Source organism: Gopherus flavomarginatus, chromosome 19, assembly GCF_025201925.1.
Source record: "Gopherus flavomarginatus isolate rGopFla2 chromosome 19, rGopFla2.mat.asm, whole genome shotgun sequence".
Classification (NCBI taxonomy): Eukaryota; Metazoa; Chordata; order Testudines; family Testudinidae; genus Gopherus; species Gopherus flavomarginatus.
In genome coordinates, this window is record NC_066635.1 from 12,835,528 (window position 1) to 12,862,266 (window position 26,739).

Below are 26,739 nucleotides of genomic sequence, written 5' to 3' on the forward strand. Positions count from 1 at the left end.
AGAAGTGTCCTTGCTATTTAACAAATAAACTTGCAGTATGTAGAAAAGTATTCTACGGTCCATTTTAGTCATTAGAATGAGAAGTGGTAGCAATATTACTGGTTCCTTAAGACAATGTGTTAAACAGACATGTAGAGCTGATAATCTGATACTTCATTTACCCTCAAACAAGCTAAATACTGTGTTCTCTGAAACTGGGGGAATCCAAAGTACATTGATTCAACGGTTTCCAATAGCTGGTGCCATGCTTTTTCTGCCCTCATGTCAGCTAGATTGAACTAGATCTTTTAAAGAATACATCTTCAGATCTAGAAGCAACTACTAAAGGTGAGTCTGCTTAAGGGACACTATTCTTATGTGTTGTACTGTAAAATGAATTAAACACTAAAGTGTTGAAACAAAACTTAACTATGAAAGTATGATGTATAATAATGATGACAGATATTTAGGATGAATTCACAACAGTATTTAAATTTCTGGTTCATACCCTGGATGTAGGTGGAGATTGATTTATGGATGGAGTTCTATGGTATGAGTAACATCTGTTACATGTTACACTAAACAACTTGTCTCTTGTCTAACAACTCTAGACAATGTATTTATTAAATACGTTTTGTATTGACGAGTAGAGCTAAAGCTTGTCTTGATGTTTAGTTCTCTCTCAAATGCCTTGAACTTTGACATGAGCAACTTTAAACTGGGTACCTCAAAGCTTTACCCTCTCCTGGCACACGGTTTGGGGACATACCACTGTTGAATCTGTTGTATGAATTTATTTTGATACATTCATGTGATCTGCTACACTAAGGCATCTCTTCAATGAAAGAAAAGGTGAATATGTGCTGCTTGAAATGATTAGTCACAATGCTAATATCTGAGAATAAGCAGCAGTGGAGACAAGTATAATAAGTATTATTTGGTCTAATTAATGACTTAATGCATAAAAACCCTCAAACCAAAAACCATCCACTGAAAATATAGGTGTTGACGATCTTCACTGTGTCCCTGTGCTTAACTGTGTGGGAATAGTCTGTAACTTCAAAGTTTGTTCAGCTGAATCATCCAGGGCCAGATTTGCAAAAGGCACCCGCCTGCAGCCCCCGTTTGAGTGTATATCAGGCTTGGCCTCCATAAGAGTTTGCCATGATGCTGCGTGCATACTCTTGCAAATTTGACCCTTAATTTTAAATCTTTTTCTTGTGTGCTTTTCTAGTGTTTACTTTATAATTCATCCTAACATGGAAATAACACTTGCTAGAAATAACCCCTTCCTCTTCTTGTGTTTCTCTTTTGTGTCAGAGAAAATGCAATTTGTGTGAATAAAGAGCAAAACAATTAGATTCTTGGTAGAAACAGCCCATTCTTGACCTCTCTTTACTGCTGCCAATGAGAGGCAGCATTTTTCTTCCAGTAAAACAGCTCAGTCATAATTAGTAATGTGCCAGATATCAGGCTAGTACTTACTCCCTTCCCCTCCCAACCAGAGTAAATGTCATGCCAAATGTACTGAGATCTGTTAATTTGAGCTTTTTCAAATTAAAGGTAACTTCTGGTAAACTTTCATGGAAAGATTGGAGTACAAGAATAAGGCAAAATGCTAGCAAACAATATCCAGACTTAAAAAACAAACACAAAACCGTCTCCACCCAACTGTGACTTCAGAACTCATAAAATTTTGTGCTTTCTTCAAAACAAAAAAACTCTTCAAAATTTGGACTTCCATCCTTTCAGGTTTTGGAGGGTGATAAGAGGAGAGGGACAGGAATCAAATCCGAAGACTTGCTTAGAAAGCAAACAACATTCCTGAAAAGGCTTCTTACTGTAAGATATTTGCTACAAGAAGGCCAATGAAACATTTCTCACCACTTTAAGTATCAGAGGTGAGAACAAATCTCTCCATTTAGAAGAGAGAAATTTCTGTATGCTGTAGTACTCGTCTTCTACTGTATTAAGTCTCTAATAGGTCTTGATTGGTCAAAACAGTTGGTTAGGTGCTTCAGGAGGCAAGTGTGGCTCCTAATTTGTTTGAACTAAACTTAAATAAACAATCTGATAAAACTTGACTTTGGTTCAGACAACATTGTTTAAACATGATCTAGACAAAGCTAGTCCAAAAAAAGTGAAGTATTCTGTTACCGTAAAACTATTAAGCATGGCCTAAATATTAGGTGTGTATTCTGTATAGTATGTTCCATCTAATATTTATTACTAGTGCTTTAAACTCCAGAGTAAACATCCATTTAAAGTGGAGTCATTGGGCAGATGTTCCTTTTATCAGTATAGGTTCTGAGATACTCTATATCAGAGGTTTAGAATACAATTTTGCTAACAGGTAAAGAAAACCAATGTAAATATATAAGAATGTTTATTTGTTGCACAACTTTTTTTGGTATAAAAAATAAATGTAGAAATGACCTGTGGACGTCTTGCTGCAATCATTCTTACACTGCAGTAGTGCAGTTCAAACAAAGAGCTTGAATGAACCCAATCAGAGGCCTTTTTGGACTCAGTCTGAGCCTTAGAAACTGTTTTTAAAGCCAGTACTGTAATCTTCTTTATAGAAATGTACTCAGTTGTGATTTCTTTTTTTCAAAAGAAGATGTATGTTAGCAGTAGAAGGTTGAAGCATTGAGTCCCCAGAGATACTAGTGCAGAAAATTCCTGTAGCTTCATGTATTGCTGAATGTTGTGTGCACGTGGGAACGTAAAGGTTGAGCACCATTGACTTGAGGATTTACTGTTTACAGTTCTTCAAGCAACATGCAGACATGTTCCTAAGAGTGTTACTTTAATCATTTTCTACTTTTGTTAGGCCTGAAGATCTGCTTTAACTCCACTCTGACAATGTCTCAGTATTCTAAATCTGCAGTATGTGTTCCTGTTTTTTGTTTAAATTTGCAACGAGCTGTGGAGAACTTAAGCAGGAAATGACTCTCCTTGATATGTGTGCTTACCATGCAAATGGATGTTGAACCCTTACCATCTGTCTTGTTGGAGTGAACAAAAGTGTAGCTTTTTCTACTGAAATTGCAAGTCCTGTGCATATTGTAGGGATCTGAGTCCTAGTTTGTAATGCATTAACCATGTCAAATCTGTCTCTGTATCTTGATGTGGCAGCTGTTGGTATGTCATTCTGTCAGTGTTGAAATGGGGAAGAAAATTAAAGTTTAGAAATTAAGAAGTTTTTAAATGACTTTCAAACACTGGTAATTGGATTAATATGGTATTCAGTAAGGTACTGGATAACATTTGAGTGACTGCTTTTTAACATAGATACACTTTTTTTTATATTCTGAGTTTTAGTTAATTAGGAAATCTGTAAAATTTAAGTATGCAGTTTAAACGTGACGTACTCATAGTCTGGATTTTCTTTTGCAAACTAAAAGAAAATTGTTCTGAGTTCTGTAGTGAGTGTACCTCTCCTTTTTTACTGCTGCATGTGGCAGTTACAATTGCCTTTGGCTTCTTACGTGTTGCTTCAAGAGTAAAGAACGCTATGCTGCCATCCAATAAATAGTGGCAGCTATTTTCTTTATATATGGGCAGAAATTTAAGTCACTTAGGTCAGGCCATGAGAAGGAGACATTGCATAAAGGAAAACTATAAGTGATGGTATGCTGAATCATTCTAGTCAGGTGATGGTGTGCAGAAATGAAGACACCCACGCAGTTTAATGCACATCAGTTACTGTCCAAAATCTAGTAAGCAACCACTGTTCAGCAACATGGATCTGGCCATGGTGGTGATGCTGTAGGGCTAAACTTAGTCTTTGTGTAAGAAGTTTTTATAACTACCTCCAGTATACTAGCTACACTGAGTCTGGATTGCAGCCAATAAGGTAAGGCCGGTACCCTGAATTTGTTATAAGAGATGAATCTGCCTATTTAACTTCAACAAATCTGTGTACCCCAAAAACATTGAGGGTGCTGCAGTATCTATATTTCAACCCAGTGTTAAGTGAGTGCTCAGGTCAGACTTGGACAAAGTTAACCTATCTACTGAGAATAGTACTATGGTTTGACCTCCAAATGTGAATTAAGTTCCTCCAGGCTGAAAGTCAGGGCTGCATCTCCTCCCTGTAGTCCTAGTAGAGAAGTTCATACTTAAAAGAACTGGAGCTGCTATACATAAGTATATCTATTTATGACTGACTGTAGTGGTAGGGTAGAAGCTACTGTGGTACACTGCAATGACCTAATGTTGTATAGATGTCATACTAACTAGAATTAGCTGTGTACACTTAGAGTAGAGCAATCCTAATCAATTACAGTACACAGTTTGAGATGATAGAGGGGAAATGGTGATTCCTTCAGAACATAGCTAACCAGAAACCCATTTTCAGGAATAGGGTATGAAAACACTACAATGTTAGAAATTGGGAGAGCTAATGCATGTCTCCCAATCTACCTCTCTCAAATACTTTAGTTATTAACAGTATTAGGTATCCACTTTACCAGCTGCAACCTATTGATTACTAATTGATTACTAATTTTCTATGGATATATTTAAATTTGCCCGGTGTTGTGTATTAAATAGAACCCCTGGTATGGAAATATTTTTATTTTAGTACTATTTCAAACAGTTAAACTGCACTAATTCTGTAATACTAGATTTCAGTAAAATGTAAACATTAAGCAAAATATTATTTAACGAAAACATCTGAGCTTAATACCCACTCATAAATTGTAATATGTGAGTGTTGGATGGAGACAACTTGATTCATTTGCAAGCTTCCAGTATCTGTCTCTTAGAACAAATGCAGCTGCCTTTGGTTGTCGTTGACGGGTAAAGATCCCCTTCTTGTTCCCTAAAACACGACTGGTTGCTGTAGATATAAAAAGTCATAAAATAAAGCAGTTTTTTTTACAGAAGAATCACAAAATAAAGCATCTGTGTGTAGAGTAAGACACTTCTTCCTTTCCCTGCAGTAATCAACGTGACATGACTAACTCCTCAGCCAAAGGGAAAGAATGTTAGTAGCAGCTTTTCACAACCAAGTTATACAGAGGAAACTTAAGTCACCATCTTCCTACATATGGAAGATGATTATTGTTACACTGGCTTCATTACAACTGATTTAGCTTAAACCACTACACGCTTATAGGCTTTAAGTGTGCCCGTGAATGGGCTGTATCACTTTAATTAAATCAATTAATTAAGCTAGTGCTTAATAGTCTATGACCAGTCTCATCTTAAATAGCTGGGGATCCAGTTAAATCTCACTGAAGATCTTTACTTTGAGACTCAATTAGATTTTCTTCTTTATTCACCCTTTGTATTACCCTGCATTCCTTTCCTTTACTGCTGTTCATGCCCTTTTCTCCAACTTACTAGTCATTTGTTGAGTTTTTAATCAAACCAGTCCAAACGACATCTTCTCCAAGTGGCTTCCAGTTCCTCCATGCTGCATGATGTGTATGGAGCCCAAAGCTGCATTGATTTGTCATTGCAAACTTTGTCTAATTTTCTTTCCACTATTCTTTTTGAATCAGTATCTTTTCCCCCACTGCTGCTACTTTTTTTATGCCCATGTCTGGTCTCTTTAGAGCCTTGTATCGCACATGCTCTTTACTTAAGTCACTGAAGCTAGCACCTGTGGAACAGATTCCTCCGGTATTCCACTAAATACACTGCTCACACTGCCTCTGCTGACCATCTCTCAGGCCTTGAGGGGGGAACTGATCTAAGTTATGCAACTTCAGCTCCGTGAATAACGTAGCTGAAGTCGATGTACTTAGATCTACTTGCTGTGGTGTCTTCATTGTGGTCGACAGCTGATGCTCTCCCATTGACTCCGTCTATGCCTCTCGCCCTGGTGGAGTACTGGAGTCGATGGGAGAGCACTTGGCGGTCGATTTATCGTGTCTAGACTAGACGTGATAAATTAACCCACCCACCATGCTCCCGCTGGATCGATGACTGCCCATTGATCCAGCGGGTAATGTAGACAAGCCCTCAGTCACAATTGTCACTCCAACAGATTCTCTGTACTCTGGCTTAAGCTTTGTCCTAGGAACATACAAGAGTGGTCATTCACCAGTGGTGGAGACAATAGCATAAATGACCAACCACTTTTAAAATCCTGGCATCTAGCCCTCCTGTGCATAACCTCTGTGGCTACAACTGAAGAAGCTGCCTGCAGTGTGATTAATGCGGTCTGCCACTGTCGGTGCAGCGGTAATGATGGGAGTTACATGTGAAACACCTACAGCAACTTTGAGCAGAATTTAGAACGTGAAAAAGGATAGTTGAGGCTGGGCATTTTGGAGGATGAGGAAGAGGAGAGGGTAGAAAGAGTAGTGGTGGGTCCCTCTCCACACATCACTTGCATTCTGTCGTAGTGCACTGTCTCCACAAACCGGTGATGCAGGTGCTCCTACAGCACTTCCCTTAGTGTGTGGGACACTTGGTAACACAACTCAACCACAGGAGAGACACCCTTCAGCATAGGAAATGGTGCTTTGCAATTAGGTCCTACTTGACTTGGTCATGGAAAAATGTCACTTTTTCCCCTGCCTTAATGCAAGAGTTAGCATGTTTGGAACACAACCCATTTCCAGAGAAACAGCAAAAATAGAATATTTCCATTTCTTACTACGTCATTTTAATGAACTTTGCCCAAGTTTAAAGCATCAGAGCCAACTGGCCTAAAGTCTAGCTACATTTCAATGAGTAGCTGTAATGGAAAAGTAGAGAGATTATCCCATTCAACATACAACTTTGTGACAAGGTTGTGCTCTCAGTCCTAAATCAACTAACATCTAACAATGCTAATCCTGGAGAAATACAGGGAACAAGCTGTGGGAGTTAGCTACAGAGGATGTTTCTGAAATTCTTTGTGAAAAGCATGAAGTCTTCTGCATGCCGCATAAGGGAGCTTTGAACACCACAGCTGCCAAAAGTACAGACTTGATTATTACAGTAAGCAGAAATGCTCGACTGTTTGCATTTTAAGAACACAGCAAACTGTGTGAAAGTCAGTGATCTCCTTCTACACCCACAGTCTGGCTAGAGTACAGCTTTAGCTGCCGTGTTTGTGTATGAGTTGGGGGAGGGAGAGTTCTGTTTTGTAATGTAGCTCTGACTCCCCAGATGCCTCCAGACTTGAGCAGTTTGTTCAGTGTTCACTGAACAATGGTACTATTTTTATAACAAGATATGACTAGGCTGCCATTGATTAGCTTATGGTGCTCATGTCTTCACAATTCCCTGGAGAGAGCACTTTGTCCAGAATTGAATGAAGTTGAAGCTTTTGGGATAGATGGCTGAGCCAGTAGCCTAATATTATAGCACAGGCTTCATTCTTCCCTCCCCTTCCCCCCCCCCTCCCCCCACAAAAAAAAAAAAAAGCTGTTTGTGGCAGAAAGTGACAAGGGAATTTTTAAATAAAGGTTTTGCTGCATTTAACAATCTTCAGTGCCACATATACTAACTAGGTTTTCTAGAACACATGCTTCTACTTACATCTTGTATCCTCAGTTCTTTAACATGAAAGCCATGATGTCAGGGGAGAAAGCTTATCTTTACATTGCAGCTTAAATATAGAATGGAATCTCAGCCTACCTTGATCTGTCATAAAATCAGCAAAGTTCCAGAGGAGCTCCCCAATCACATACTCCTTTCTCTTTTTGTCAAATACTGAATGGTATTCCTTTAGCACAGCCTTTTGGTATTCCTCGCTGAACATAAGAGGTGGGTCCTGAAACCAAAGAAGGGAGAAAAGACTCAGATAGTACATAGCAGGTGTCAGCAAAGGCCTTCAATTGACTTTTTTCATATGAAAAGGGTTGTACAATTATTCATTCGTTTCCTACACCACTGAATTATAGCCATAGCTATGGAATGTGGTGGCTATTTAGCAGAGGTTAGAAGTACTGAAGAAGGGTATCTATTTGAAACTGGCAAGGGGAGTTTAGATAGTGTTGATTTCTTCTACCTATGTTGGCAGCTCCTTTTTGATTCGTAGGGAGGAAACTAGAAACCTTTTTTTTTTGATTGATGAACTTCTGAACGTACTTGCTGGCAACAGCTTTTTAAGTGCTACATCTAAATAGTTTCTCTGAAGCTACACAATCCCATCGCCCCATAATGAACTAACTTTTCTCCCCAGCACTGTACCTTCCTGTCTGCTGAATATTCTCCACAACTGCCAAAGCATGGAGAGACTGTTCCAAGATGTATCTTCTGGTGGTTTGACCACAAGAGTGTAAATTAGTGAGTTAACTGTAACCTACCTGGCAATGATTCAGCTTAAAAGGCAAACTGCAACATTGCATAAGAGCCAGTTAATGATTTATACTTTTTAAACCAGTCTCTTAAGCAGTATTTTAAATAAGGAAAAAAAGGAGGACCAACTCCCACAATCAGAATGTTAAAAGTTTGAAAGGTTTTCAAAGAGACAAAAGAAAATATTATAGGAGGCCAGTGACTTAGATTATGGAAGCGAATTAGTGGCTTGCAGCATACGCCAGTGCTTTTACTTAAAGAACTCGTTTCCTCAGGTGCCATCTTAGCCCCAGTGAAATCAAGGGCAAAACTCACTAACTTCAATGGGGCCCAGTGTTTCAACAGTAGAGTCCAGTATAATATGCACGGCAGCTGAGGAGTATATTTCACATTGTGTCTAGCATGTCTCAGAATTAAGGGGTCAGTACATTTCATGGGTTGGTTGGTTGTGACTGAACTTCCCTCCTTGACCAGCACTGTGTTTCCCAAAGTGGCACAGTTAGGAAACTCACATTGTGAAGCCCAGCAATAGTATCTGCTCCATATTCGCTCTGGATAATTGGCCTTTGGTAGGCTTCATACCAGTTCTCAAACTGTGTATTGAGTTGCAGCTGAATAACCTCTAGATGGCCGGCGTCATGGTACCAGGAGAAGTAGCTATTTATGCAAATTACATCCACGTATGGAGCCTAGAGAAATAATGTAGAGTAATATTTGTAACAAACCCCGAAGTAACCTATAGGCATGTTCCCAAGGCTACATCCCTCTCTGCTGTAGTTCCACTGACCTCAGTTGTTACACTTAGGATCCATTTGGCCCACAGCATTTTAACACAAAAATGAGACTGCCCGCCACCCACCCTATTCCTAGAAAATACAGGAGGAAACTCACCAAGTCAAGCAGTTTTCCCCATCAACTTATGTTAATTTTGGCATTTTCTTACAGATTTAGGTAGGCAAAGTAGCCAATTAAACAAGATTAACGGTTTCATCCCTAGGTTTGTTAGTCTTTTTGGACATTCCAAGATATGTCTTGGATCTGGTCGTGCATTTAAACATCCTTTTTAACTTATTAAATAACACGCTGATCAACTTAGTGGTCAATTACTTTGAATAGTGACTAAGTTCATGCATCAGTGGCGTAATTTAGGACGAAGCATTCTGCGAGTTATATGCCATTTCTACCACCTGGACAGTATGACAAAGGGCACTAGCCCATTGAAGATAAAGTGATGTTATATGTAACTTATCCAATGTTCTCTTAACATGTTTTGTAATAAAGTTCTGAAATCAGAATTTACAGTGTGTAAGTTCTTTGAATCTCTTTTGTGTCTCCCTGAGCTGTCGGAAAAAGCATGTTCCACTGGAACATGATGGGGTGCATGCAACTAGCAATAGATGGGACACTGGGGTAATCAACAGCAGTGCCCTCTTTGCTATGTTTAAAATGGAAACAAATCCCAGTGGTTTTGATCCTGCGCCAATGGAAGAAAAGTCCTAGCTTTCCAGAGCCACACATGCTAGCTCCAGGACAGCCCAGTTTAGAGAGGAAAGGCTAGCTTACTTGGAAAGGAAAATGAAATGGGATTTCTCGCAGGTACTTTTGAAAGTCATTTATATACATGCATCATATGTAGCTAGACAAACTCATTGTCTAAAAACAGACTTGTTGCAAAGACATGGTATGCTGAAAACATCACAAAGCCTTTTATGTTGTCTTTGATTTCCAAGGAAATGCTATAGGGAGACCAGTTTTCAGACACGAGCCCTTAAAGCAAGGCTCTCAGTTCTGCATGTAGGGCCTCTATAGAAGGACTAAGCGCACGTCCAGACTAACCCGCGGCATCGGCGGGTTAAAATCGATTGCTCAGGGATCGATATATCGCGTCTAGTCTGGACACGATGTATCGATCCCCGAGCGCGCTTACATCGATTCCGGAACTCCATCAACCCGAACGGAGTTCCGGAATCGACCCGGAGAGCCGCGGACATCGATGCCGCGCCGTCCAGACGGGTGAGTACCTCGATTTTAGAAATTCGACTTCAGCTACGTTATTCCCGTAGCTGAAGTTGCGTATCTAAAATCGATTTTAATACCTAGTCTGGACGTGGCCTAAGCCAGCAAAGACTTTTCTGGGCCAGTGTCCAAGCCCCATTTCAAAACCTTGGGTATATCTCCACCCCAAAAGCCAACTGCAGCAGCGAGTCTCAGGATCCATGGCAGCTGACTCAGACTCACGCTATGGAGCTAAAAGTAGCAGTGCAGACATATGGGCTTGGGCTGGAGCCCCGGCTTTGAGACCCTCCTCATGAGCTGGGTTTCAGAGCTCCAAACTTGACTGGCTAGACTGCTACATTTTAGCTCCGCAGTGCAAGCCCAGTTGACCTGCCATGGGTCTTTTTTTGCTGGGTAGCCGTACCCTTAGACTAGAGGCTCAAGCCAGGCTCGGGGCTGGTTAGACTATGGAAAGCCAATAGGCGTCTGCCCAAGAAGAACAAGAGAAATTTACAATGAGTGGAGACAAAACATTCTTTACTATAGTTAGGGCCTATTCCCATTTGAAGAGGTTTTTATTCTCTGCTTTAACAAACAGCCTACAGCAAGTGAGAGGCTCAGGGGCTAACAGGTACAATAAGGAGTGAAACAACAGAACATCCACAATGGGGTTAGACAGTTACACAATGGGTGTGGTCCTACCCACCATTATAGAGAAGGGACAATTCTAGTCATTCTACTGGACTCAGTTTTGCCTGAGTAATGGCTGCAGGATCAGGTGCTGTGAGCTCTGCTTCTCTATGCAACTCAAAAGTTCTCTTCAATGGGGGGTGGGGGGCGAAGGGCGTTATTTAACATTCCTAAAATCTACCCCTTTCCCAGTTTTATTAAGCAAACAAAGGAGAAAAGAAATGAAACTTACACCATGATCATGAGCGTAATTAGCATTTGACACAAAGGTTACGGGTCGGGTAGGATCAATGGCTTTAGTGTGAGCTATCACTGTCCTGTTTACAAACAGTAAAACACAAGTGTCCATCACCAAAAAGGAGAAACAGACCCACAAAAATCAGTGAACTCCCCCACGTGCCCAACCTTTGGAGCCAGTGTTTAGTTTAATAGGCAGTAGTTTTGAAAGTGAAATAGTGCGAGTCTTGGATGGTGTTTATCCTCCGCAAAGTGTGTGTAATTCTAGCTAAGAATAACAGACATTAAGAGCTTACAGAGCAAGGAGACTGTTTGGCCGGGGTGAAACACACCCATTGTGCAAATCACTGGAGAGGTGTCTGTCCCCATAAGACATCATAAGCATAACTTAAAAAGTGTGAGAGAGAAAGGGGTAGGGGGCCAGTGTCTCTGCAGCCTTTAAGATAAGGTGCTGTGGCCTGCCCCAGCAAGAACAAATGAGTGGTACTGCTCTAATCACAGCTTTTTCCGTATGCAGGCCCAAGCTCTATGCTGGCCTCACTCCACTAGGTCCATAGAGTTACGTCAGCAGAGAATTTGGATCCTGGTTTTTCTGTAATTAGGAATGACCAAATCCTTGACCAATTCTGCCTTACCTGAACCTTAGTCTTGTAGGAATATCTCATTCCAAGAGATCTCCTGATGGCTCTTCAGAGTTTAGCTCAGAGAAATAACTGGTTAGGGTGCTGCTGCTGCGGGGCATTAAACCCAGTATGCAAAACAGTAGGTGCGTTGGGGAAATATGTAGTTAGTACATAGAACATGTATACAAAGAAACTCTAAAATAGATTAAGGGATCCCTGAGCACCTGCCAGACTTTCCCATGCAACTCCTTTTTCTGACCTGAAAAATGATGAGGCACATCCATCAACCTCAGTCTCAACAGCCATGCACAAGAACACACACTTACTTAAAGTAGTAAGCTGCGGGCAATAGCTCCGAAGCTGGCTCATTGGCTACAGACCACATCACAACCGATGGCCGGTTCTTATCCCTGCGGATCAGCTCTTCCATCACCACAAGATGGTGTGCCAGTGACTTGTTCCCGAAGTTCTCCCTCAAAGACAAAAGGAAGCAAGAGCAGGTCACTAAAATGCTAAATAAAACTCACCTTAAATCCATTATTGATACTAGCAATGTAACAAATGGTCTTGGCGCACAGGGACCAAAATTAATCCCTGGTGTAAATCGGACCACACCAGAAATGAAGCTGGCCCTGTATCTCTGGATGGGGATAACTATTTGCAGAACAGCAGCTGGCCTCTTAGATATTCTAGCAAAATATGTTTTACTTCACGCACTCCCTGAACTTGGAACCTGCTCCCTCTTCTCGGAAGCCAAACCACCGCCTCTTCCTCTTTCAACTTCCAGCTTAAAATACATACTTCTAGGCAACCTTTCAGACACTTCTAAGGCACTGGCAAGATTTCACCATCACCCAGTGCAGCTTGTGTGTCTGAAGTAAAGAGGAACCCAGACAAGAGCCTTTGAGCCAAACCTCCCCTCACCCTCCAAACATTGGTGGTCTGGTTTAAATGGGCTCCAGAACCAAGCTACCCCCGATTTGGGGTTTGGAAAAACAAACAAGTCCAACGAGGCTTAGATGAACTAGGTTCTCTTTCTAATAAAACCCACCATGTTGGTAGCTCCAGTCACAGCTTGATTCCCTCTGCTTCCCTCCCTGATGGGGATAAGGCGCCACTCACCCTTGCGCTGTAGCTGGGATACAAGTGTGCTACTGCCCTGCTCCAACCCAAGGCTGCACCATAGTTTAGGAATGCAGGTTGGGCCCACCTACGTTGCAAGACTGAACAGTATGTTAACAATGTTGAGAAACTGCACAGCTCTAGCCTGCTCCGTTACACCAGCCAGTGTAGCCAGGCCCGAACTTGTCACAAGCTGATTTTTAAGTGATGTAGAGTCCCTGCACATTAAGCTGAGGTCAATAGGAGCTGCAGATGCTCAGTACACCTGAAAAGCCATTTTCCCAGGCAAGCTGTGCTCAGTACCCACCACAGCCGGGGCTCTATAAAGAATCATTTTTGAAGAGGGAGAAATACAAAGGGTGGAATCACTTACGGGTCTTTCATCCCCACGCCCGGACACTCGTCAATAACCACGATGCCATACGCGTCGCACAGGTCCATGATCTCCTCTGCATAGGGGTAGTGGCTAGTGCGGAAGGAATTGGCCCCGAGCCACTGCAGCAAGTTGAAGTCCTTCACGATCAGAGCCCAGTCCAGTCCTTTGCCACGGATCTGGGGAGAAAGCAGGCAGGACAATCCAGGATGAATAAGAACTCGGTAACACTTTGCATTGCCCTTGCACCATCTAGCAAAGGATCTTAAAGCGCTTCACAGTCGCTTCCCTAAGCCTGACAGCACTGCTGTGTGTTACAGCTGGGGAGCTCTGGCTTCAGGCTAAACATGTTACTACATTTCCCTCTCTCAGCCTGAACCAGCTGGGCGCCATCTGCTCTCCACTCACTTTCACAGGGCAGAGGGACACGATCAGGCTTTCCTAGGTTCCGTCCTAAGTGGACAGCGTGGGAACCTTTTTGCTTCAAACACTATAATATTTGTCTGTCTTTGCGAGTTTTAAAAAACTCCCCCAGAGCTGAAAACGTAATATTTATGCAAAAGAGCTTTGGAGGGGAGAGGGGCGGAAGGCTCACCAAGGCTGGAAAAATCATTAGTCACTGGAAACAGGGTTTGCTGTTTCCACGGTACCAGCTGAGGTGTTGGGCAGAGGCAGTAGGTTTTGCGGCTGTGTATCCTCAAACTAAAGTGTGTGCCTCAGTTGCCCACCTGTAAAATGGAGATAATAGTATTACCCGCCCTTTGTTGGGCATGTCAGTTTGGGATTGTAAGCTCTTTAGGACAAAGAACATCTCTCAATAGGCATTTGCACAGTGTCTAGCACAACGGGGCCCGGATCTCAGTTGGCGCCGCTATGGGTCTAAATGGCCTTCACAATGTTACTGCCAACGGCATATGAGCATCTGGGGGAGGGGATGCTAGGCAACGGACGCCTTCTGGGGGTGGGCCCAGAAGTGGTGTTTTTGGAGCTGATTCCGATGGAGTCGCAGAGAGCGACTTCCCACGCCTCACCCCGTTCTGTGCTCTTACATCGGCATCTTCGTGTTTGTTGACTCCATGAAAGTAGAAGGGCTTTCCGTTGATGAGGAACTGACGGCTGGTGACATGCACGGTGCGGATCCCGACGGGGAGCATGTACACGTCTTCCGACAGCTCACCGCCCACCTGCGCCGACAGCTTCACCTGGATCCCCAACAGAAACCAGCCTCTGCGTTCAACCCTGACCGCACTGAGGAGAATACGCTCAGTTCTACCTCCCTCCCAGCTAATGCTTCCCTCTCAGTGACCCTGCGAAGGCAGCCCATCCCAGCCGCGCGCTCCCCATCCATTTTACAGCCGCGCCAACCAACCCCACCTCTGATTGGTCCTACAGTGGCTGGTTCTTCCACATTCCCAGTCTGCCCTCCTGATGGCACCCACCTCCCCTCCTGGCCTGAGGGAAGGGTCAACCCGGGGAAGTGGGTCACAGTGGGAGCCCAGGCTGGGGAAGGTAGAGAGTAGAGGAGAAGGAAGGTAAGCGGGCGAGCTGGCTTGGGACTTGCTCCTCCCAAGAGCTCTGACCTGACACCCAACCCCAACAGCCAGAACCCTCCATCCTTGCTGGCTTGGTACCACTGACCAAGCCCAAGACTGGAATTTAGCCGGCTCACAGGCAACATGCACCTGGGGCTTTGCAAACTGGCTGTGGGTTAGTGGATCTACTCTCTAAACCCTACATCACAGTTACCTCCTCTGCCTGAGTGGGGATTTAAAGACAGCCATGTAGGACAACTAATCCTCCAAGATTGTAAGCTGAAAACGAAGCCGAATGCCTGTATTGTACTAAGGGGGAAAGAGCTCACTGCAGTTGCTAAATGTGTGCAGCGGGTTAGCAGTTTGCTCCAGGTGGATCATTTATCTCCTCTCTCACTCCCTGGGCTGTCTCCCTCTCTTTCCTTGTCGAGTTCTGATCCAGACCTTGCTAAAGTCCATGGAAAGACTCCCCTTGACGTCAGTGAAGGATGGACTGGGTCCTGGGACAAGACAGCAGTGAGGATTACAAGCACTGTGGTAAGATTCTGAAGCCAATGGCCTCGTGTTCCCTCCCCATACAGCCAGCTCTCTCTTTCCCAGTGGCGTGGCTTTCAGCTCAGTAAGCCAAGAAGGTAGCAAAACTTGATTTGATTATGGCAAGAAGTGAAAGCATCTAGGCATGATTCTTAGGTTAGGAGGAATAAGGCAGGCAGGCTGCATGATGCCCATGGATTTCTGTAATCCTAGGAGGGGAATGAAACAAGAGACACGCAAAATGAGACAAATATGTGCATGTTACCTCTAAGTAATAAAGGTATCCGGGGTTTTCGTGCATCAGATAAGGCCACCACAGCTTTGGCTCCACTACTTTCAACTCCCCGATCGGTCCCTTTCCCGTAGCCACCACTTTCCCCTCCTTTTCACGTAAATTCAGCGACAAGGAGTAGCGGGTGTTGCCCATCACCAAAACCTCATATCGCACCACACCTAGCCCAAAAGAGAGCATGGAGCAGGTTGGAGACCCTTCTCCCATCAGACATGTTTCCCAGTGACCCCATTGTGATGCGGGTCCTACATCACCACGGTTAGCAGAGCTGGGTGCTTTCCCAATAATTCCATCACTGACAGGCTACCTGCTGGGCTTCCAGTTATTGATACATATTAATTGGAGTTGCACAGATTGTTTCTTCCCTGTCTGAAAGCCTTAAAGTGGTGCTTCCTTTAGAGCAATACCCTGCATTAGTCGCGTTGAAGAATCGCTTCCTCACCCAGCTTCTACATTGTAAACGGTTTGTGGGGACAGTTTGGCTCATGAGCTTGGTACCGAGATATAAAGGTTTTGCTGCTTCAAATCCAGTCCAAGGGATCAGTGGATGACAGAAGGTACCTGTATGAGCTGACACCCAACTATGGCTTGGTACCACAGTGCTCATCTTCCTAATGACCAAGCCCAAGACTGGAATTTAGCCAGCTCACAGGCACCCTGCCTGTGTGAAATGAGTTTGGTGGGTCTCAGGCCAGTTCCCATTGGACTGGTGTCGACATCAACCAAAATTGCTGCTACCGGCCCCACTGCTGGCATGCTCAGCAGAGAGGCCAAGCCATGAACGGACTTTGTAGAGAGTCTCACCCTGAAGAATTCTAGACCAGAGCTCAGGCACACAGCCTGGCAGAGCTGGCAATGCCTCTGCCCCTGCTGACCTCCTGTGGAGAGAGGACTTCAGTCTCCAGGGCTGGTTGTTAACACACTGCTAAATACACACACATATACGCTCGTCAGAGTTGGCTTCCTGACTCTAATGTTCTCAGTCCAGCTCTGTACGTTTGCACTGAGCTACCTACCACATCCCTGCCAAAGGAGCTCACAATCTAAAGGCACAGTCACAGAACACACCCAGCGTGGAGTGGGAGGGGGAATGGGATTCATCGTCCGGGTACTTGATGGAACCGGGAGCTGTCAGATAGTGTGGGGGCTGCCTGGAGAGGCTGTTCCAAGCCCAGGCAGTGGAGCAAGAGAAGGAAGGCAGACAGGAGCAGGCGACTGAGACAAAGAGAGACGGATAGGTGAAGCCAGGGATGCATGTCAGAGGATTTGACATGCAGTAATGCAGGGCAAGGGGTGTTGCAGAGGAGAAGCCTGACATTTACCCAGCAGGAACTGCGAGGGACACAGTGCAGTGTGTAAAGAGAAGAGAGCCATAGGGTCAGAGTATCAGAAAAGGAACCATGGAAGGTAATTGACCAGGGGGTGGAAAATCTAAGCCAGATTTGCATTTCCTGTCGCAAGGATCTGCTGCTGTCAGAAACGGGATGGGGGAAATAATTACCCTTCACAGCACCCACCTTGGCCTAGTATCTGCACCTGCACCAGGCAAGCTACCGGGAAAAAGCATGTTTGTGAGCAGCTGCCCTCAATTTAACGCTGCAGGGGAAACGAATTCAATGTATTGCAAGTGACAGCGCTAAACAGAGAGGCCTCCTTACATGCAAAATGAAATGGACCAGGCAAGCAAAAATCCCTTCATTTCCCTAGCCCCTTATCTGCTTTTAGAGGTTCTCTCTCTCTCTAAGGGATATGAGCCACTTTAACTGGCCTTTTATATTCTTTGTGTACCTGCAAGATTGTGACCATCTGACATGGCTTTAAAACAATTGCAATCATTCGGATAGTCATCCTCAATGACAGATAATCAGAGGAACAACTGAAAAGGCAAGCCACGGAGAGGCAGCCGAAACAATTAAGGCTGTAAAAGGAATTGTAATGGGCCTAGCAACAGGGTCCAGTGGACAGAACACTGGACTGGGAACCAGGAGACCAGATTACGAATTCCGCAAGTTGCTTTACCACTCTGTACCTTGGTTTTCCCATCTGTGAAAAAGGGATAATGATCCTCTTTTATCAAATGCTTTGAGATCTATGAATGAGAAGTGCTGGGACAATCTGGGGAATCTGTCTACATACCTGAGTTTTGTTTTGATATTGGGGATTATCTGTGTCAGATTGCAAATTGCACTTTGAACATGGGGCTGGTTGTCATCTCAGTTGTCTTTTTACCTCCACGTTGAACTGAATTTCCCAGGAGTTGTGACACAGGGTTAACAGTGGAGAGTTTTTAAAACTTGATGGTCCTCTATTCCCAGGGAAGCACCCTGGGAGACAGAATTGGCTTCAGAAGCACCAGTCTGCACAGGTGAGCTGGTAACTAAGCAATGGCTCACCTGGTGGGGGACACTGATCACCTGACAAGGCTGATCAGAGGGTCACATGGAAAAGGAAGTGAAGGTTATAAAAGAAAGGCTCTTAGTAGCTATGGGGGGCTAGAAGAGGAAAGGGGAGTATGCCTGCATAAAAGAGGGTACTCACTGCAGTGAGCAGACAGAAGTTCCATGATTTGGAGGAGAAGTTATAAGAAAGGAAGGATCCATAATATCCCCAGAGCACTCTGATCTGAGCCCAAAGAATGCTCCAGAGTGGTGAGGAAACTGAGGTAGGGAAATGCATGTGTTTAATATTTTGTCTGAATCTTTATATCATCTGTGCTGTCCCAAGTAAGAGCAAGTGGTTTAGAATTCCCTTTTGCAAAGCCTGGGGTATGTGGTTAAACTGTCCCTGAAATGGTAAATAGCGAACCAGTGCACCCACAGGGCTGGTGCTCTGGGAAAGGGCATCGGGCAGCCTGCCTACTCTCAGGACTTAGGCAGTTGGACTGTGGGGTCTCAGTTCTCAGACGGGGGTAGGAGACACAGGATCTGCACCCAGTAATGTGCCTAGAAAACCGGCAGTGCCCAAGTGCTGCTGGGACTCAGGAAGTTTAACAGATGAGGGGAACCCAAATGCACCGGCCTGGTAAGTGTCCAGAAGGAGAAGAACAACTAGGTCTTTGTCAGGCATGTTCGTACCTTGACCCTGAACCATTTAAAACCACCGAGAGTTTGGCCACTGGCCCCAGTGGGAGCCAGCTTGGGGCTTGTAAGGCTACACGTTAGTACAGGATGCACACAGCTGAGCCCCACTGAAAGGAGGAAGAGGCTGGTCGATCTAGCGTTTAGGGCACTGGTCTTAGATTCTGGAGACCAGCATTCAACTCTGTGCTCTGCCACAGATTACCTGAGAGACCTTGTTTAGGCCTCAGTTCCCCACCTGTGAAACAGGCACAATAGTCCGGCCCTGTCAGCGCTCAGGTCTGAGAGAAACGGGGGCCATGTCAGTATCTAAGATGTGTACACAGAAGGGTGTGTGTGTGTGTGTGTGTGTCCCCAGAACACTTCTGTGGAGCTCATGAAATCATCTCCATTGACACTGGTCCTTATGCCAGTCAAAGCAGGATTACACAAAATTCCATCTCATGGATCCTTTCGCTAGACTAGCTCACTGGTTTTCAACCTTTCCGGACTTCTGTACCCCTTTCAGGAATCTGATTTGTCTTGTGTACCCCCAAGTTTCACCTCTCTTAAAAACTACTTGCTTACAAAAATCAGACAGACACTATAAATGCAAAAGTGTCTCAGCGCGCTATTACTGGAAAGTGGCTGACTTCCTCATTTCCACCATAGAATTATACAATAAATCGATCAGAATATAAATATTGTACTTACATTTCAGTGTACCCGAAGCCTGAGCCTCACTGCCCGGAGCTCAAGCCCCGCCACCCAGGGCTGAAAATGTAACTTAGCTTTGTTGGGGCCCCTGTGGTATGGAGCCCTGGGCAACTGCCTGGTTGCCACCTCCTAATGTCAGCTCTGCACTTGCAACCCCCCAAAACCTGTCCCATGACCCTCGTTGGAATTATGATCCCCGGGTTGAGAAAAACTGAACTAGACAAATATCTAGATGAGGTGACGTACCCACTGGAAGACCTCTGCATACCCCTGGTTGAGAACCACCAGAGTATATTGTTAGTAAAATGCATTTTTTCTTTTTTTAAACCCCTGAAGGAGATTTTTACAATTTCTGTGATCAAATGAGTGCACGTGGCTTCCCACACTAAACCTACTACACTATCAGTTCACTCTATCCAAAAATTCCCCAGCAGGAAGCTTTCCCATTGCCTCCTTTCACTTCCCCTGTTGGATAGGAAAATAGTTGCCATCATTGCCTTGATACCTACCAATATTCCCTGCCCAGGCTGTAGTCACAGTGATGTCGTCTATGTAGACAGAGGGGGTTGTATACAACACGACCGGACGATGAATTCCAGCGTAGTTAAAGAAATCAAACCTTGTGTTCTGAACAAAATAACCCCTAGGGTACCTGTGAGGGAGGGGAAAGGGTTACGTTCCATTTCACAAGAATTAAAAAGCCAAGTACAGATGTTAGTGACATTCTATTAAAATACTCCTGCAATAGATCACATTGTTCCATTCAACAAACACTTGAACAAGTGGGATCCAGTGAATATAGTATCAGAGGGGTAGCCGTGTTAGTCTGGATCTGTAAAAGCAGCAAACAGTCCTGTGGCACCTTATAGACTAACAGACATATTGGAGCATGAGCTTTCGTGGGTGAATACATGCATCCGACGAAGTGGGTATTCACCCATGAAAGCTCATGCTCCAATACGTCTGTTAGTCTATAAGGGCCACAGGACTCTTAGCTGCTTTTAGTGAATATAGTGTACTTGGACCTTCAGAAAGCCTTTGACAAAGTCCCTCACCAAAGGCTCTTAAGCAAGGTTGGCAGGCATGGGATAAGAGGGAAGGTCCCCTCACAGATCAGTAACTGGTTAAAAGACAGAAATTACTCCATATACAAAATTATTCAAGATAGTTAAATCCAAAACTGACTGCGAAGAGTTACAAAGGGATCTCACAAAACTGGGTGACTGGGCAACAACATGGCAGATGAAATTCAATGTTGATCAATGCAAAGCAATACACATTGGAAAACATAATCCCAATTATACATCTAAAAGGATGGGGTCTAAATTAGCTGTTACCACTCAAGAAAGGAGTCACTGTGGATAAATCTTTGAAAACCTCTGCTCAATGGGCAGCGGCAGTCAAAAAAAGCTGAAGGAACCATTAGGAAAGGGATAGATAAGAAGATAGACAATATCATATTGCCTCTATATAAATCCCCAGTACCCCCGCACCTTGAGGACTGCAGGCAGTTTTTGTCACTTCATCTAAAAAAAGATCTGTTATAATAGATAAAAGTACAGAGAAGGGCAACAAAAATGCCTAGGGGTGTGGAACAGCTTCCACAGGAAGCAAGATTAAAAAAGACCAGGACTATTCATTTTTGAAAAGAGATGATTAAGGGGGGGATATGATCTAGGTCTATAAAATCTTGAATCGTTTGGGGGAAAGTAAATGAGGAAGTGTTATTTGCCCCTTCACATAACACAAGAACCAAGGGTCACCCAATGTAATTAATAAGCAGCAGGTTTAAAACAAACAAAAGGAAGTACTTCTTCACACAATGCACTGTCAACCTGTGGAACTCCTTGCCAGGGAAGCTGTGAAGGCCAAAAGGATAACTGGGTTTGAAAAAGAATTAGGTAAGTTCATGGAGGATAAGGCAATCAGTGGCCATTAGCCAAGATGGTCAGGGATGCAACCTCTGCTCTGGGTGTCCCTAAACCTCTGACTGCAAGAAGCTGGGACTGGCCAATGGGGGCTGGATCACTCAATAAATTATCCTGTTCTGCTTATTTCCTCTGAGGCATCTGCCACTGTTGGTCCCGCGAGCCCAGTATCTTGTCTTCCATTGGTCTGACCCAGTATGGCCGTTCTTATGTTCCAACACATTTGCTATTAATACTACAGGGATTAACATGGCTTAATGGTTCACAAATTACTTGGAGGTGCTGAATGAGTTCCTATGATGTGAGGATTAATGAGAATAACTCTGGTGTGTAATTTCCACCACTGCCCTGGTAGCAATCCAGTGAACTCACTTAGACTCGTCCCTCATGAACTGAATGGAGCCGGGAGGCAGGGTCTGAGGTGTCAGCGTATTGTTGAGCGCAATGGTGATGCGACACAGAGCTCCGGGGCTGCCCTGAACAATCCTGCTTATGTCTGCTTCAAAGGGGAGGTGGCCCCCTTCATGCTCAGTAACGTTCACCCCATTGACCCACTGCAAAAGAAGAAACGGAAAGGGTGGAGTGGCAGCAGTAGATATCACAGGGAAGCCTGGGCTGTGGGGGAAGAACATGACCTCCCTGAATGCTAACACCGGGGTCAAAGCTCTCCTTCCAAGGGCCCAGCCCTGCAGCTCTTCTAGGCACTAACTCCCAGTGGAGTCACACAGAGCCAACAGCACCTCCATGGGAGACTTATCAGGGTGCTTCGGGTGCATCAGTATCTGGTGTCCTTCAGCCTCGCAACAGGGCAACACTTCAGCTACTAGCTCAGCGGTCAGAGAACCAGTGAAACTAGAGCTGAAAAAGCACCACCAGGTCCTTGCCCTGAGCCCTCTGCACTTTAGACTCCAGATCTGTGGCTTGGCTCCTCTTATTTGCAGACAACATGGAAGCTGCAGCTGGACTTGCGAAGGGAAAAGCTGCAGAGTGCTGACTTAGTAGTGGACCAGGTCTACACTACGGACCTATGTCGGTATAGCTCCGTCCACTGCTTAGGGGTGTGGAGTTTTCCCTGAGCGATGTAGTTATGCCAAACTTAATGCCCCCATGTAGACAGGGCTGTCGATGGGAGAGGTTCTCCCGCCAACCCAACTACCGACTCTCGGGGAGGTGGATTAAGTACACCAACAGGAGAGCTCTCTCTCCCCTTGCTGTAGGAGCATCTTCACTTAAGTGCTAAGATGGTGCAGCTACATTGGCGCTGCAGTGTTTTTAGTGTAGACCAGAGGTGGGAAAACTACACCCGTGGGCCGCATCCAGCCTGCCAGCCATTTTAATCCAGCCCTTGAGCTCCCGCTGGGGAGCAGGGTCTGGGGCTTGCCCCGCTCCAGTGCTCCAGCCGGGGAGCAGGGTCAGGGCCCGCAACGCGTCGCTTACGGAAGTGAGGCATGGTCCCTCTCCGGCTCCTATGCGTAGTGGCAGCCAGGGGGCTCTGCTCCACATGATGCCCCCACTCCAAGTGGTGCCTCCACAGCTCCCATTGGCCATGAATCACGGCCAATGGGAGCTGCAGGGGCGGTGTCTGTGAATGGGGCAGCACATAGCAGAGCCGCCTGGCCATGCCTCCATGTAGGAGCTGGAGAAGGGACATGTCACTGCTTCTGGGAGCTGCTTGAGGGAAGCGCCGCCCGAGCCTGCACCCCTGAGCCACCCCCATGCGCTCCAACCTCCTGCCCCACCCGAGTCTGCACCCCCAGCCAGAGCCCTCACCTCCTCCCACGTTCAAACCCCAATTTCATGAGCATTCATGGCCCGCAATACAATTTCCATACCCCGATGTGGCCCTCAGGCCAAAAAGTTTGCCCACCCTGGTGTAGACCATAGGTGCTGGAGCTTGGAGTGCTGGGGTGCTGCCCTGCCCCCTGGCTTGTAATAGTTTCCATTACAAACAGGGTTTACTGTTTAGTTCAATAGCTCTCAGCACCCCCACTATAAAAATTGTTCCAGTGCCCCTGGTGTAGACATGCCCGCAGTGTGTTGTCAGAACACACACAGCAGCCACATTCTTCTATAATACAGGATGTGGGGGTCCCCTACGGCAGCTTTTACTGCGGGTATTTCAAGAGCCTCTGAGCAGGGCAGAATGCCTGACTAATTGCTCCCCGGGCCACCATACTTACAACTATGGAGTAATAATGGGCACTGCCAACCCGAAGCACCACGCGGGTGTTGAGGGCATTCAGAAGCCAGCTCCTGGGAAGCAGCACCTCTTTCTCATACCAAACCCAGCCAGTGTACTGCCGCAGGTTGGGATCCTGAGTGAGCTCGTTGAAGCTGGCGGGTACTGGCATGTCGATCACAGGCCCACTCTGAGAGGATCAAAGGAGACAGAGGGTGAAATGGTTCACTTGGGACTAAAAAATAAGTGTGAAGTTTGATAGCGGTTTAAAAATAGCCTTGTGGGTCGCAGGGTGAAAAGTTGCACTGGCACATCCATTGCGGGCCAGATTCTGATGTCAGTCAACTGCTGTAAATCCACCAGGGGTTTCTCTGCCTTGACTTTACTTGGCTTTTTGGGTTGGAATGGACTCCTACTAAATGCAAAGGGAAATTCCTTTCTCTTCCCCCCCACCCCAATTTAGATTGAGCTTACCAGATTCAGCATAATTTTCACCTAAAATCATATCGCATCAGGCTGACCTCATGCCCCAGCCTCATCGCAAAAGGCAAACTGGGTTTGCATTTGGGATTATGTTCATGTCGCATTGAACTAACTGTTCAGGATTTACTGCTGATGTAATTACACCAATTAGCCAGCAGGGAGTGCTGAGGGATAGTAAACCTTTCATTAACACAGGCAGAGTGGGATCTACAAGGAACTTTTACAGCCAATATATATCTGGCTGTTGTGCTCATGCTTCCCCTGTTCACTGATGACGAGCAATCACATGCATGAATTTCAAACACTGACCTGCACGCTCTGTGAAGAGTGTCCGTTTCTGCTCCATCAATCCCATTCCCCCAGCTACTTTCACAAACTCCTTACGCACAGCGGCCACGGCGCAGGACGTAGAAGCGGCCAATTGTACAATTAGTTTGTGTTATTTCTATAAAATGGAGCCCCAAGCCCTAACAGGGACCTTTGCACACCTGCCATTGCATAAGTCTCTCAGGTACTCCTGTGGCGTCCATACCCACCGTATTTATCCTCACAATACTCCTAAAAGGGAGGGAATTATTATTATCCTTATTTGACAGATGGGAAGCCCGAGAAACTAAGGGCCAATTTTCAAAGGTATTTGAGTGCTTCAAGATGCAAAGGGCTGCTTAGGTTGATTTTCAAAAGCACTTAAGCCGGTTAATTTCCATGGGAGTTAGGCACCAAATCTAGTTTGGGTGCTTTTGAAAATCCCACTGGCTGTATCTTTAGGCACCTAAATATCTTTGAAAATGTGGCCCTAAGTGCCCTGCCCAAGGACATCCAGGAAATCTGTAGTGGAACAGGGAATTGAATCCACATCTCCTGAGGCTTGGACTAGCACCCTAGCAACGGAACCATCCTTTCTCACAAATAACTTCAGACAATTAGGCACAATCCCTTAAAGTCACCGATCATAGCGAGCAGTAGTAGTAGGGCTGCCAAGAATTTAGACTGTTTGGGGCCAGATCTTCAATGGGTGGAAACTAGTGTAGCCTCATGGACACGGAGTTTGCAACAGATGATGATCTGGCCCTTTGTCTTCTGAGCACCAGGTAGTTTTTCTACAGTTACAAAAAGCAGCAAATTCAGTGGATTTTTAAGCAAGAGGATCTCAGCGATATTGCACACTGTAAAAGGATTATAACTATTCAGTGATTACAAACTATTCAATCCTGATTGACTGCCATCCTATAAATATTAACACACACCCCTAAACATTCACAAATAATGGCATGACTTTTAGAAAGTGTACCCAATGCTTTGCTATTTTCCCTCAGTGAATGACATAAGGAAACCCTAGAGACAGTATAATTATTTCACTATTACAGGTTCTCAAATTATATTATAAAATATGGCACTCCATACAGTTCGCTCTCTTGCCTCTCTGAGATATATTATTTATTTCTCTAAGTGACCCTTAATTTCAGCAGCTCGCACTCCAATGGTTATTCCCCTTTAAAAAAATAAACCAAAACATAATACCACTTTGCCTTCTTGTATTCATAATTCTTCTGAAGTAAATTCTATATTTACTGTACACATTTTTTCATTTGAAAAAGATTCAACATTTACTCCATGATTTTTTTTTGTATTGGCTATTTTTAAAATCATTCAATATTTCCTGAATTTTCCAACATTCAGCATGTACAACTACTCTTTAGAGAATGGTATTAATTTCTAAAGCACTAAGATTGCTATAATCATGTTGTCTACAGTTCAGTCAAACATTCCCACACTTTCCAAGCTTCCTGCTTCAGGCCCTTGTGAATGAAACAGAGAAACAGTAAAAGACTGCTCAGTTTTATTGATTAGTATTTGGAAAGCATCTTGAAGATGAAAAGCGCAACTCAAATGCTAAGCATTATGCATGCAATGCAGGGACTAAACAGCAATTGGTTTGCCTCAAGTTAAATAGAAAAGAGGAAGCTAAAATCACGTGCCCAGATAACAGGAAAAGAACCGTTGTTCTACAGAAAGATCCATTTTTTTTTTCTAATACAGTATTCACGCCTGTGTTTCAGGAAACAGCAAGTGAGGATCAGGATGGAAACGGATATAACGAAGAGCAACTGGAGGAAAGGGGCTCTTTTCCCTTTTTGTCTCATTCTGATATTTATGATGCTTGTTTCCTGCTTTTCATTAGAGATGGGACAGCGCCCTGATCTGAATCTCACAGCTCTGTTTTCTCTCTGGGGAGGACTGACTTTAAGGGGCTCAAATCCTGGTGCCGGGATGTGGCGTTCTCGCCCATCTGCCCCATTTTAGAGATGGGCTCATGTTACTGGATCCAAACGCCGGGCCTGGGTTCTGGTTCGGGCCCCAAGCCCTGGTGACAAAGGCATTTAACTCACCTGCAGCGGGGACTCAGTGGGGACTCCCAGCTCACAGGCTGGCCCGATGTCTCTCTTCGGTGGCCAAGGCCAGTGGCAGATACCCTCTTTGCCGCTACTGCCCCAGCAGTGCCCCCCTCCATACCTGTCTCAGGGGCTTCCGGTACCACTGCTGCACAAACCCCTTGTCCCGCTGAGGGGAGAAGTCAGCCCTGAAGCTCCAGATGCCATTCAGCTCCTTCAGCTCCCTGGAGGCAGACTCCCTGGGGTAGAGCATCCCTCTGCCCAGGGCCAGGGCCAGGGCCAGAGCCTGGCAGCAGAGCAGCAGCAGGCACAGAGCACAGCACAGAGCCATGCTGCTGTCTGCTGGGCAGCTCTGCAAG

The 26,739-nt window shown here is 44.9% G+C and overlaps 1 protein-coding gene across 2 annotated transcripts; it reads right to left on the minus strand.

The window, feature by feature from the left end:
• Positions 1-4,542: 4,542 nt before the first annotated feature.
• On the minus strand, positions 4,543-26,739 carry GUSB (glucuronidase beta). Of its 2 annotated transcripts, XM_050929537.1 has the most exons (13): positions 26,502-26,584; positions 24,935-25,087; positions 23,506-23,694; positions 21,698-21,879; positions 19,907-20,049; positions 15,598-15,785; positions 14,316-14,468; positions 13,267-13,445; positions 12,098-12,244; positions 11,144-11,228; positions 8,739-8,915; positions 7,564-7,699; positions 4,543-4,825 (listed from the first exon to the last, which is right to left on the minus strand). In XM_050929537.1, exons 3-13 carry the CDS (start codon positions 23,674-23,676, stop codon positions 4,677-4,679), a joined length of 1,710 nt encoding a protein of 569 aa, XP_050785494.1. In that variant the 5' UTR covers positions 23,677-23,694; positions 24,935-25,087; positions 26,502-26,584; the 3' UTR covers positions 4,543-4,676. The 2 variants fall into 2 exon arrangements, with proteins under 2 accessions (XP_050785494.1, XP_050785493.1); XM_050929536.1 differs by lacking the exon at positions 24,935-25,087 and having other exon boundaries at positions 26,502-26,739.

What these genes read in the sequence shown, in the direction of transcription:
- GUSB (XM_050929536.1), bottom strand. Translation starts at nt 26,711, where the DNA reads ATGGCTCTGTGCTGTGCTCTGTGCCTGCTGCTGCTCTGCTGCCAGGCT. An exon ending in ACCGGAAGCCCCTGAGACAG is followed by an intron (nt 23,695 to 26,501) that starts GTATGGAGGGGG and finishes TGATCCTCTCAG; the next exon opens with AGTGGGCCTGTGATCGACAT. An exon ending in TTCATGAGGGACGAGTCTAA is followed by an intron (nt 20,050 to 21,697) that starts GTGAGTTCACTG and finishes CCTCCCTCACAG; the next exon opens with GTACCCTAGGGGTTATTTTG.